This window comes from Poecilia formosa, unplaced genomic scaffold (genome assembly GCF_000485575.1).
Source record: "Poecilia formosa unplaced genomic scaffold, Poecilia_formosa-5.1.2 Scaffold121, whole genome shotgun sequence".
Lineage (NCBI taxonomy): Eukaryota > Metazoa > Chordata > Actinopteri > Cyprinodontiformes > Poeciliidae > Poecilia > Poecilia formosa.
The window spans coordinates 1,208,030-1,220,107 of NW_006800060.1; the positions used below are offsets into that span (position 1 = coordinate 1,208,030).

Genomic DNA, 12,078 nt, shown 5'->3' on the forward strand with positions numbered 1-12,078 from the left:
TAAACTTCTAATCACACCTGCAATGTTTTACAGTGTAATGTTGAAAGACAAATTGCTATTTTCAGCTTTGCATCAGACAACACTGGATTAATAGAGAGGAAGATGAGAGCTACTTCCTGTTTCTGACCTCACTTCCGTCTGGATCTGAAGAAGAGACGGTAGAGATCGCTTCATGATGCAGAACATCAATCATGAATGAATATCGATAAATCTCTAATATGTTTTGGTTGAACTTTTCAGGTTCGCAGAACTTCTGCTATAATATTAATCCAGGTCTTGGACCGTCCTGCTGCAGCTGCTATGGTGGCTCTTACATTACTGCTGAGTGTATACATGTGGCGGTCAGCTGAATGCTGCTGACTGTCACTTCCTGCAACTCTAGTGTTTCTGCTTATGCTCTCCTGCTCCTCTCTCTCCCTGTGTGCAGACCTGCAGTGTATAAAAGCCTCTGTGCTGAGGCTGCTGCTCTGCAGAGGAAAACTAAAGGATCCAGAGGAACCAGAGAAGCGTTTGTCATTTTCTAGCTGTGAGTAACACACGTCATAGTTTATACAGTTAGATAAAGTAGAGCTTAATATTTATGCATACTGAACATGCATGCTGCTTCCTTTGAGTTTGCAGTGGCAGATGATTCAGCATTTTTTCTGTCCTTGTTTTGAACTGTAAAAAGACAAACAAACTTACTGTATAGTGGACACTGATCTTTAATACAACCTTGATTTTTGACAGGGTAGTAGATAAATTATATTTAGTAAATTTTTATGACTGGTTCTTCAAAGTGTGGGACTGATTTGGTATTTTGGGGGTGTGGTTATACGAGATTCCAACCCCCAGTTGTTTGTCCTGCAGAGATTGATCTGTTTAAACCCTGGGTGATCCTATTTGATGCCTCCTATTCAGAAACCAAATACCTCGGCTTTTGCCCTTTTGCTTTTTGTCTGCTGTGCGCTGAATCAGATATTAGTTTTTGAAATCTGTCTATGCGGCAGACTCCTCATAAACAACAAACCAGAAGACATCTGAAGACATGTTTAGCTAGCGATCTAATGTGTTTTTCTTTGCAGGCCCAGAAAACCCATATTTATCCAGTAACCATGGCTAGAAACCTGCTAAAGAATCCCAGTGGAAATGGTGAGATGTCTTTTTGTTTCTTCTCTTATGCAGTTCCAAACTGAATCAATAATGTATATAGGAGACAACACTAGACTATAAAGGGCTGTGGTGACACAGACATTTAGAGTTATGTATCATTAGCATAAGCATAGTAAGATATATTGTACTGTAGTCCCTACATGGAAAAGACCCAAGAACAGAGCCTTTAGGAACTACAGTTTATAAGCTTTATACAACACAGTGTCATGGTTGACAGGGTGAACCTTTTGGTGTGTCGAGTTTTAAAGAGTTTTCACTACATGTGATGTATATTTCTTTAAAAGTAAATATACAAATCTGATACTTTGCAGTTTTAGCAGAAGTTTCAATTTTCACTTCCAGAGTGACACAATGTCACCAAATTCCCCCAGATCTCAGGATAGTCTAAAGATGAAGCATACTATCAATTATCATCAGTCAATGTGTTTAATGAGAGTTAAACATCATATAGCATCAACATCATGAGCATTGTACAAGATTTATCATTTAGAAGTAAATGATACCCTGTCAAAAATCAAGGTTGTATTAAAGATCAGTGTCCACTATACAGTAAGTTTGTTTGTCTTTTTACAGTTCAAAACAAGGACAGAAAAAATGCTGAATCATCTGCCACTGCAAACTCAAAGGAAGCAGTATGCATGATCAGTATGCATACAGATGTACAGATTTAGTATTGTACATATTGTATGTCTTTAGCTTTGAGCTAAAGAACTAATAATTAAAAATATATATATTTTAAGATTTTGTCTTAGTCATCAACAGCTGACCAATTAACCCACAAAGCAATTTGAATTAGTGAGTGAAATTTACTCTGAGGAATGTGACGTGCTGGTTGTGCCTAATGTGTGGTCAAACCTCCAAAACATACATGTTTTAAATAACCTCCTTACATGACAGCCAATTGTATTTTGACTGAAAGTGAACGAGTGAGCTCTGGTGTTTTGAGATTGAAAAATTAATTCTGTATTTAGAGATAAGCTACATAGTGCTACAATTAGCCATCTGAGACTGAATTTCCCTCCTAGAGCAGCTGGAATCCTGGGAGCTGACAGAAAACGGTGGGAACCAGTGGAAAGTGGAGGACATGCCAGGAGACTGTGGCCATGACTTCTGCAATGAAGAAGTGACCAAATATTTTGTGACTTCCTTTGAGTGAGTGGTTGTTACCATTTGTGTCATAGTATAAGACAATTAAATCACATGTAAATAAGCCTGTTATGCTACCATTCAGACCTGCCTGTCTTTAGCACCAGCTTTCATACCACTAATGTCTCATGCACCACCTGAACTCTGTTTCTATAATTCTCGTCAGCGGGGGACACACTTTCACTAATCTGCAAATGCACTCATAGCAGAGCTATTTTTTTCGCTAAGTGTTTTAGCACTTTTACTAACTTTGAAAATGTTTAGCGTTCTTAGCTTCCCTTGAATTCATTTTTCTGGATAAGAAAATTTACTTAGCCGTTTTCTAAACTTTCAGTTGAAAGTTTGAAATCTGTGTTGAAGTTTTGATTGTCGACTATTTTTTAAGTAGTTAGAAGTTAATTCACATACTCTTCCTTTGAAGTGGGTGACGACAGTTTGTGCAGCACTTCCATTTTTTTCCTCAAGTTTTATTTTGTCCAATAACTTTATTTCAAAGAAGAAACAAACAGGAACAAAATAAAACACAGGCAGCAGAATCCAAGACATAAACATGAATACAATATCAATGAGTAATATAGAACATGTAAATTATAATGTCAAAATTAAATTAGTACTCAAGAGTTGTACTCTTTCAATGGCAGCTATAATTTGAATGAAAGTTAGTGCTTTAGCATGGGCTTCTGTGTTGGTGTTATGCTTTAGTGTCAGCAGAACTCATGTTTATGATTACTTCATTAAGGTTAGAGCAACTAACGCTTGAGTTAGCAGTGCACACCACTGAATCTGATTTAGCTAACTGCTAACAATCGTCCTCATGCATTATCCTAGACTTTGCCTAAAACGGCAGGTGATCGACCTGATAGAGGAGGGTTACAGCCCAGAGCAGCTGGATGCTCAGCCTCCTGTCACAGTGAAAGACTGGTAAGGCTTGAACATACAGGTAAGACTGACGCTTTGCATCAGGATGCATTCACACCGGCTGTTTAGTCTGCTTTAATCAAATTCTAATTAATTTGTCAAGAAAGTCTGGTTTGCTTGGCGAGGTGTGAATGCTCAATCCAACTCTGATGCAGACCAAAAATAAAACAAACTCTGCTCCGCCTAAAAACCTCGGTCTGGAGTTTGAATGCATATGTGGATGCAAGTGGACTAGTGACGGATCCAAAAGCAGGAAGCAAACTATAGCGCAGGGCATTCTGGGTCTGGAATAAATGCAACTGTCCAGCATCAGCTTTATACCAAAGACTAGAAAAATCCTACAACTGTTAAAATCTTAATTTTGATTAACTTTTGTGAAGAAGGAAGTTGTGCTGGTTTTTTTTATGAGGTTTTTGTGTTGTTTCCCTCAGTAGATCTTGGTACAGCGCCACCACAGGAGAGGAGGTTTTTCAATTAATCTGGATCAATTGACAGAGTCCAATATGAAAGTGAGCCATACCAGCTGAAAATGAAGCAAATATTACTATTTTAGTCCCAAATCAAAACGAGTCTACCGGACTGTCAGGTGTGGAAACACACTTGGTGAGGTGAGCTGCTGGTTACAGTAGCTGTGTTTTCATTAGAAATATACTCAAAACGCACTTGTGAAACTTATTGCGAAATAAGAAATCCAGTTGAATACCGATGGATCTCCATCTATCTGGAGTCGGGTCGTGGAGGCAGCAGCCTAAACTGAGAGACATGGACTTTCCTCTCCCCAGCCACTTGGTCAGCTCTTCCTGGGGAATCCCAAGGCATTCCCAGTTCATCCCAGAAACAGAGTCGTAGTCTGGACTTCTTCTGGATCTCCTTCTGGTGGGATGTTCCCTAAACATCTCACCAGCGCGTTGTTCAAGAGGCTGGTGAGATGGCTTTGAGAGCCCTGCTAGATTCAGCTGCACATTGTCCAATGAGGCCAGAGACCACAGATAAACACTTTGCTGCTGCATACAAACTGGAAAAAAGTGTTTCCATTTCAGTTTTGAAAAATATGCACGTCAATATGGTTAAAAAGCATGATTTTTTCCCCCCCAAGTTGTTAAGTGCTCATTAAGCAAATATATTTTTGTAATTCTAATTCACATCATTTTATCATCAGTGGAAACACAGCTTGTGATGTCATCCTGCAGGTTCTGTGGCAGGACCGACTGCGGCTGCACCTATCAGATGACATCCTGTCTGCTGGATGAGAATCAAGAGGTTCTGCAGGAATATGTTCATGATCCAGAGACTCTGGACCCCGAGGCAGACTGCTCATGGAGACAGGTTTTCAGATGCTTTAGTCTCTAATAGAAAACTAACACTAACACATCCTGCAGAGAAGACATTATCCAACCAGCAGTCCGCTTTCCCTTCCCTTGTTCATCTCTAGGTCACTCATACGTTTTCTGACTACGGCCCTGGAATGCGTTTCATCTCATTCGAACATGGAGGACGTGACACCAGCTACTGGGAAGGTTGGTTTGGAGTTCGGGTCACTGGGAGCTCTGTGACGGTTGAAGTCTGAACCAGAGGAGAAACAAGAAGAGGAGAATGGAAACAAGAATAGCCAAGAATAAAATATTAAATTATTCATCTTAGTTTATTTTAAATACCGTAGCCATTGCAGTATTTCCAAAGCAGCTGTTTGAAATCTTGAGGTTTAACCTGGTGCTGCTTTTGGTTCAAGAAACGAACGTTCACACAAATAGGCACCTTCACTTTATTAACCTTTATATATTCGACCCACAGCTTGCTGGACTAACTTTAAATTAGCCTCTAGCTACTCTTTACACTAATCAGCAATCCTTCAAATATTAATCACAGTAATAAAATAAACTATTGCGTGCAATCCAGAATGTGTTGACGTGTAATGGTGGTTTATTTTTCATGGCATTGAACTACTTCCAGCCACATGGACTTCAGTAGGATTTTATGTGTTGGACCAACACAAAATAGAGCTCAACTGTGAGAAAGAAGACAAATGACGTTAACATGAAATGAAGACTCCCGTAGCACTGAAAGCGCATGTAGCGGCATGTTGCTAACAGCTAATGAGAAAAAGAGCATCAACTGTGGCAACTTTTCTTTTTATTTTCTTATGTTTACATGGTGGAGTGGAGAAATAAACAACCGAACAGATGGGAATCTGAGCTCACACACATCACACCCAAAGGTAGTTTAACGAGCCAAATTAACCCAATAGTAATAATGTAATAGGATATATAGTCAGAATTCTAATTGACAATATTTCTGTTCTGCTCCCTCATTAAATGAAAAGGATACAATTTAAAATATAAACTGAATTTGTGAAATGAAGATTAGATTCAGATTGTGCTGACTGTAATTTTTGTAACTCACGTTGAGCGTTTTCAAACATTCTTTATTTTGTGTGCGGTTGTTAGTGGGTTTGGAAATTACTTTAATCTGAATATATTCATTTTTCTATATTAGAAAAATTCATAAAATTTGCATTTATGTAAATAACTGGAGTTTAATTGCAATATATTTTATTAAAAAATGTCAACGTCTTGAAATAGGCCCTATAAAAATGATCACAGACAAGTTGATTTGAGAGGAATTTTACTTTCTTTTTTTTTTTTTTACATTTTGAAATATTCAGATTAATGTAGCCCTGTATTACTTAGTGCATTTTCAACTTGAATAAACTTCAGAGAACATGTGATATAACCAGTTATACGGTTGTAATTAGTGAAGCTGGGAACACACTACTTCGCAGATTTTGAAAAAACCTGGAGTTTACACCAAGAAAGGTGTCAGCAATTTTTTGACAACAAATAAAATTGCTGACAATTTTTCAGCAATTTAAAAATTGCTGAAAAATGTTCCCAGTTAAAGGCATAAACTAAGGATTATGCTTTTAACTGGACCTTTCATTACAATACAGAGAACATTTTTGAGCATGTTTTATGTTATAGTTAGTATTTGGATTTTAATTATACTTTGCAAAAAAAATTCTGAAAACATGTTTTCATTTCCAAAATACTCCTATCAAATCATCTAAAATGTTATCAAGAAACAAAGTTCATAAAATATCACAAATTAGAACAAACTTTAGTTTTTCATTAAATCAATTTTTTATAACACAACATAGGTACAACAGCAAATATTAATCTTTATAGTACAAAGTTTATAACAACACATGTCAATCAAATAGTGAAAATGTTTTTGAAACATTTAAGGTTTTACAGCCTTTGGCTGTTAGAACTTTGCAGACAGTAGTTCATATTCTCAGGAACCTGACGACATCACTTTCTGATTCCAAACTAAAACTGAAATGTAACCTGGAAGCATCAGTCTGGTATCATAGAGCATCAAAAGTAAAAACTCAGAGAGGTAAAGGTCTTCCTGCTTTAAGTAATGTCACATCAAATTATTAACCTGATCTTAAATAATTTGATAACTATTTAAAAGAAAATCTAAATTCTGCAAAAAATACTCTGTGGTTTTAAGCTGCACGTTTGCATCGACAGGCTTTAATACAGTCAGAAATAAAAACTACCTTCTTTGATAAAATGAAACAGAAAATTACATTTACATTACTGTTGAAACTTCTGATAGAGTTAACACAACCTGCCCACCCATGACTCGAACAGATATGCAGGTTTAGACAACGGCTGGAATCTAATGTGAATAGAATATATGCTTCCAATTACTTTTATAATTTAATTAAAATTCAAATAAGCTGCTATGCAATAGTTGTGTACATGGAAATGTACTTGTTTCTCCACATAATGTGAAGAAGTTAAGAATGAAACAGCAGCACATGAATGAAAATGAAGGAACACATTAGCATTAGGATGAAGAAAACCAGAACCATTTATAAAACTGTTTATAAAACATCAGCAATAAAGATTCTGCACCTTTAAGATGTGTATCAGGAATAAGCTCCAGCAGTGATTTTATCTGTAACAGTTCAAGGAAGTGCAAAGGTTGTGTCTTTTTGGGTAGAATAACAGAAACTGATCCACGTGGAAGGCGGAAGCGTAGCTGTTGCTGTTATTCTCCTTGGGACTGCATCTGTTTACAAAAGGCCTCAAACTGCTGCTGCTCCAACTCTGTCATCACTTTGTTCAATGCATATATCTGAAAATAAGAGAAGCAGAAATAAGCAGGAGTAAAAAAAAAGCAAAAAGCCCAGAAGACCAACCAAAACACCATTTGAGTATCTACAGTTTAGATTTGCTGTGAGGATGGGATACCTCAGCTCTCTGTCGCTGTTTGGCCTCCTGCTGTGCAGACTTCTGCTTGGCTCTGTCTCCTCTGGTTGGGGTTGAGTTCAGCTTTGGTTTGTCCTTGCGGCAGGCCGGCTCCATGGCGTCGCTTTAACTCCACCTGAGAAAGTCCAAGAGAGAAACTTTTATCCTGAAAAATCGTGATGTGGGACAGATTGATAAATGTAGTCTGGAGAAGGTTCTACTGAGCCTCCAAAAGTTTTTCCAAATTGCACTGCATTACAAACACTAATATTTCAAATGTTCTTTTGTTTATAATAAATTCTAAAAAGTGTGATGTGCATATATGTTCACCTCCATTTCCTTTAATTTAAGAACAACCAATTGAACTTGAAACTGTGGCTGAGGTTCACACCATCCTCAAACATACAGCCACAAAAGCATATTCATCAAATCAAATTTTATTTGTATAGCAAGGCATTTCAAAGTGATTTACATCATAACAAGCAAAAAAAACACAAAGTCATGCAACATAGACTCAACAATCAAAACATTACATTAAGTCAAGTGCCATCATTAAATTCATAATTGATTACGTTTCAAATACAACTCTAAACAGATGGGTTTTTAGTCGAGATTTAAAGGAAGCCAGTGTTTTACAGTTTTCTGGAAGTTTGTTCCAAATTCAATGGCCCAGTCAAAAAAAAAAAAAAAAAAGCAGGTAAAGACATAAAGATGTAGCTGCAGCTAAATGTGCTTCTACAAAATAAAATGTCACAGGGGTTAATTTATGCACCACTTTAAAATACACTTAAAGTAGCAGATCTAATTGGACAAAGAACTTCAAGGGGTGTGGATACTTTTGAAGGCATTGCACCCGAGCATCAACGCAACGTTTACATAGACTGAAAACCGCCGTTGACAAAGTTCAGGTGCTTTTGGAGCATAATAATTAATTCGAAGCTAATAAACAGACATGCGTGAAAACGACACGTTCCCATAGCAACACGTTACTCTGAATTCAAACCAGCTACTAATGTTAATGTTAAGTGAGAATATTTAACGGGACAGGTTCCTCTGCGCCTAAATAGTCTTAGTCGTTAAAGTTAGCGTCTTAGTCAGTTCAGCTAACATTAGCCTGCTATCGGTTTGGTTTTACACGCTGACTTCTCAAAAAAGTAGCAACATTAACCTTCTGATAATGGTGAACTCGCCTGTGAAATGAGCGGAAGTCAAATGAAACAATACAAGGAAGCTTTCATTAGCTTTGAGAATAAAAACTGGTTGTAGGAGGATACTAGCAGACAGATCAGCTATTCTCTGTGTGCCACAAATAAACAAACCCGTGTTCAGCTGAATAAAGCTCAATAGTTCCGGTAAGGAATTTTCTTTACCTTCTTTTTTTAGGTTTAATTTCTAAATATTTTGTTTTTCTAACTTTGGAAAGCTATTTTTTTTTTTGCTATGAAAATTAACTTATTTATTTTTTATACAGCAAATATAAAGTACTTTGGCATCAAAACGTAGAAAATAAATATTTAGACGTCTGAAAATCACGTCACGGCTGAAATCAGTCTCTTAATTAGCAAACTGGTAAACTGAAGTGTTACAACAAATTTTATTAATATTTGTCAAGGAGGCTTTTTGCCACCAAGTTCCAAAATTAAATTTCCAGATGTACATCTCAGGTAAAACTACCTACCAATAGGTCTGGCCACCAGATGTCGCCCTTGTATTATAAATCGTCTTTGAATCCCAGTCTAATACTTGTATGTGACATGACACATAATAAAAAGAAAATACGGACAAAGGTGTCTAGTGAAATTAACTGAAATTCAGCTCTTGAATTCAGTTTTGAATCAGAAGAGTCAGCTGATAAGCGTGAATCAGACCGGGGTGCATGATGTGCAGACCTCCCTCATGAAGCCTTCTCAGCGCATACATCAGCTGGGTGGTGAGTGAGTGTGATGGTGGTCCGAGAAACATTCATCACTGCTGAAACCAAAACAGCCATCAATGACAACACAGAATAACTAAACACCTTCACATATGAAGTGAGCAAATCGTCCTCTCGTGCCAAACAACCTTACAGCATCTGCTGCGAAGATGGAGGTTTGAAATGAGCTTCTCTTCTCTCCACACCACAGAGAATAATCAAACGGCACACCAAATGGTTTACCTGGATTTCTCGGCCAGTGGCTCCATTTTGGAACAATATCTTCCCAAGAACTGGTGCCGAACTCAGCAGACAACAGCTGGCCATGCTGCCCCAAAATACACTACAGGATAAATGGAAGGAGTCAAACATGCTTTATTTACACTTTATTTTGTTATTGCAAAACCTATTTTTATTTACTTTTCATATTCTGCAGTTCATGCACTTTCATAAAATCCCCTAACTTAAACGAATTGGACAAGCGGTCCACAGAAACCCGGAAATGATGTGTAGCTTCTACATAAAATCAACTTCTCAGTTCACTTGAGTGGCAGCGAGTGAACAAACTGGGAAGTCAGAAAAGTCATCATGGCCGTCGCCACCCAGAGAAAACCCAGCTGAAAGACGTCACGGTGCTAACCACGTCGTTTTGACTGACAAGCCGTTTCTGGGGATTAAAAAAAAGCACAAACAGCCACAGTGATGACTGAATGAGAGCAGCAAAAGACAGGATGAATATTCAACTGGCAGCAATGAGGCAACATAACCAACCTGTTCAGGTTGTGTAGCTCTTATGTTACATTTCACTTTCGAAAATGATTTCTTAAAATGATTATTTAACAGGAAAAACACAGCTATGAATAAGTCACATCCACCTACCCACCCATCCATTGTAAAAGCAATTAATTTAATAACATTTGGAAGACGGGTGAAACATAGTATTATTTTATGCCGAGCCTCTTTACTTGTCAGTTATTTGCAACATCTTCCCAGAAATGTTTTGTTTTAGTTTCTTTAGCTTTTTCTACATACCTTTTTCAGTGGTCTTTTTCCAAATAATTAGTGGGAAAATCAAATTGAAAATGGGTTATCCATTTTCAAGAAGCACTAAAAATGTCTGAGATTTTGTGCAGTGATTTAAAATGTGTCTTCATGAGATGTGGAAGTAAAGTATCTAAGCCAGAATTGCCAGAAAGCTTCCAGCTTCCTGTTGACCTGCAGCTGGAGCTAAGGGACCACGCACGCCGTCAGCTGGCTGAGCAGCAGCTACAGGGATAACCTGGAGGCTTCAATAAATGTGCTGTCTTCATGTCACAGGGTTTGTGCTGTAGTTCATGTGTTTCCACACATTAAGTCCATGTGTTGTCGTGTTGAGAGGCTGTTTTGAAAACAGCTCTGGTCTGTTTGTGTTGCTTCATCATTATAGACAAAGTATCATTTGTCCAATTAGGGGTATAACTTACTGCCAGTGAGATGGAAAACATTATTCCAAAAAACAAGATGACATCTTGGCAGAGCTCAGATCGTCGCTGTGGCAACAACTTTGTGAGAAAATAAAGTGTTGCTTATTATGTCCTGGGCATATAGAAACATTTTATAGCACTTTATGTACAGGGTGTCACCCCTGCATGTAGACCCATGAAGAGCCCATAGAAAGTTATACCACAGCAGACCTCACTGGCAGGAAGTGTCCCCATCATCATGGTGACCTCAACTGCAGTTCTGATCATTGGTTGGGGCTGCAGGCCTGGCAACTTCTATTGGTGCATCTTGGTAATGTGAGTCTCAACTCTTGCATTAAGAAGGTTTTATGTTCAAATATCTATAACTGCAGCAAAACAAGGGAACTCTTGGTTTATATCATTTATGTGATTTTTCCCTGCCTGCATAATGTACCTGTTCTCTTTCTTGCTTTCTTTTTCACTTTGTTTCTTGATTCCTCCCTCAATTCCTGACTGAGCCGTACAATTTCTATTTTTTCCTGTTCCCTATTTGAAGTGCATCTCTTTCTTTTCCTTCCTTGTCTCCTGCTTCTACTCCGTCTCTTCTTCCCTTGCATACTTACCTTCTTTTCTACCTTACGTTCCAGTGCTATTCACAATTTAGAAAATACTTCCTCATACAGATGACCGGTGTCAAAATGTGTTTCATATGTGAAAGGTTGAAAGATGTCATATACACAAAACAGAAAACTTGTCTATTAATGCCTAAATGAGTAATGTGATGCAGGATAAACATCTACAATCTGTATTGACAAAGAAAGATTTGAGAAATGTTCAAAATGATTAAGATTACTAAAATAGATTTTACTTTTCTATACTGACCTGTTATTGTTTGACGCCAAATTATAGTGAGGGGCTAATAGAGGGGCTGAAGTGATGGTTGGAAGGGAAGCAAAGGTAATATTCAGGGTTAAAGGTCTATAAAGTGACAGAGAGGACTAGAGAGTGAAAGCTCAATGTGATGATCAACAGCTAAACTCCACTGACATACAATGTGTGTGTGTGTGTGTGGGTGTGTGTGTGTGTGCCCGTGTGTGTGTGTGTGTTAGGAGCCTTGTTCTTTAAATTAAGCGCTCTCTACAGGGTGAGTCCAGTTCTGACTGCTCCTTCACACCAGCAGACCTGAACATACAAACTGACTACAACCTCCTACCCCTTTAATAAATAAACACAGACTGTCTCCAATCCC

At 37.9% G+C, this 12,078-nt stretch overlaps 2 protein-coding genes across 3 annotated transcripts; one reads left to right on the forward strand and one right to left on the reverse strand.

Moving 5' to 3' along the window:
* The first annotated feature begins 301 nt into the window (after window positions 1-301).
* Window positions 302-7,057, forward strand: fbxo2 (F-box protein 2). Its single transcript, XM_007560886.2, has 6 exons — window positions 302-526; window positions 1,065-1,131; window positions 2,178-2,304; window positions 3,127-3,219; window positions 4,407-4,542; window positions 4,649-7,057. Exons 2-6 carry the CDS (start codon window positions 1,095-1,097, stop codon window positions 4,781-4,783), a joined length of 528 nt encoding a protein of 175 aa, XP_007560948.1. The 5' UTR covers window positions 302-526; window positions 1,065-1,094; the 3' UTR covers window positions 4,784-7,057.
* Window positions 6,390-8,802, reverse strand: svbp (small vasohibin binding protein). Of its 2 annotated transcripts, none has more exons than XM_016675750.1 (3): window positions 8,644-8,802; window positions 7,479-7,611; window positions 6,390-7,362 (listed from the first exon to the last, which is right to left on the reverse strand). In XM_016675750.1, exons 2-3 carry the CDS (start codon window positions 7,590-7,592, stop codon window positions 7,276-7,278), a joined length of 201 nt encoding a protein of 66 aa, XP_016531236.1. In that variant the 5' UTR covers window positions 7,593-7,611; window positions 8,644-8,802; the 3' UTR covers window positions 6,390-7,275. The 2 variants fall into 2 exon arrangements, with proteins under 2 accessions (XP_016531236.1, XP_007560949.1); XM_007560887.2 differs by having other exon boundaries at window positions 8,666-8,801.
* Window positions 8,803-12,078: the final 3,276 nt, after the last annotated feature.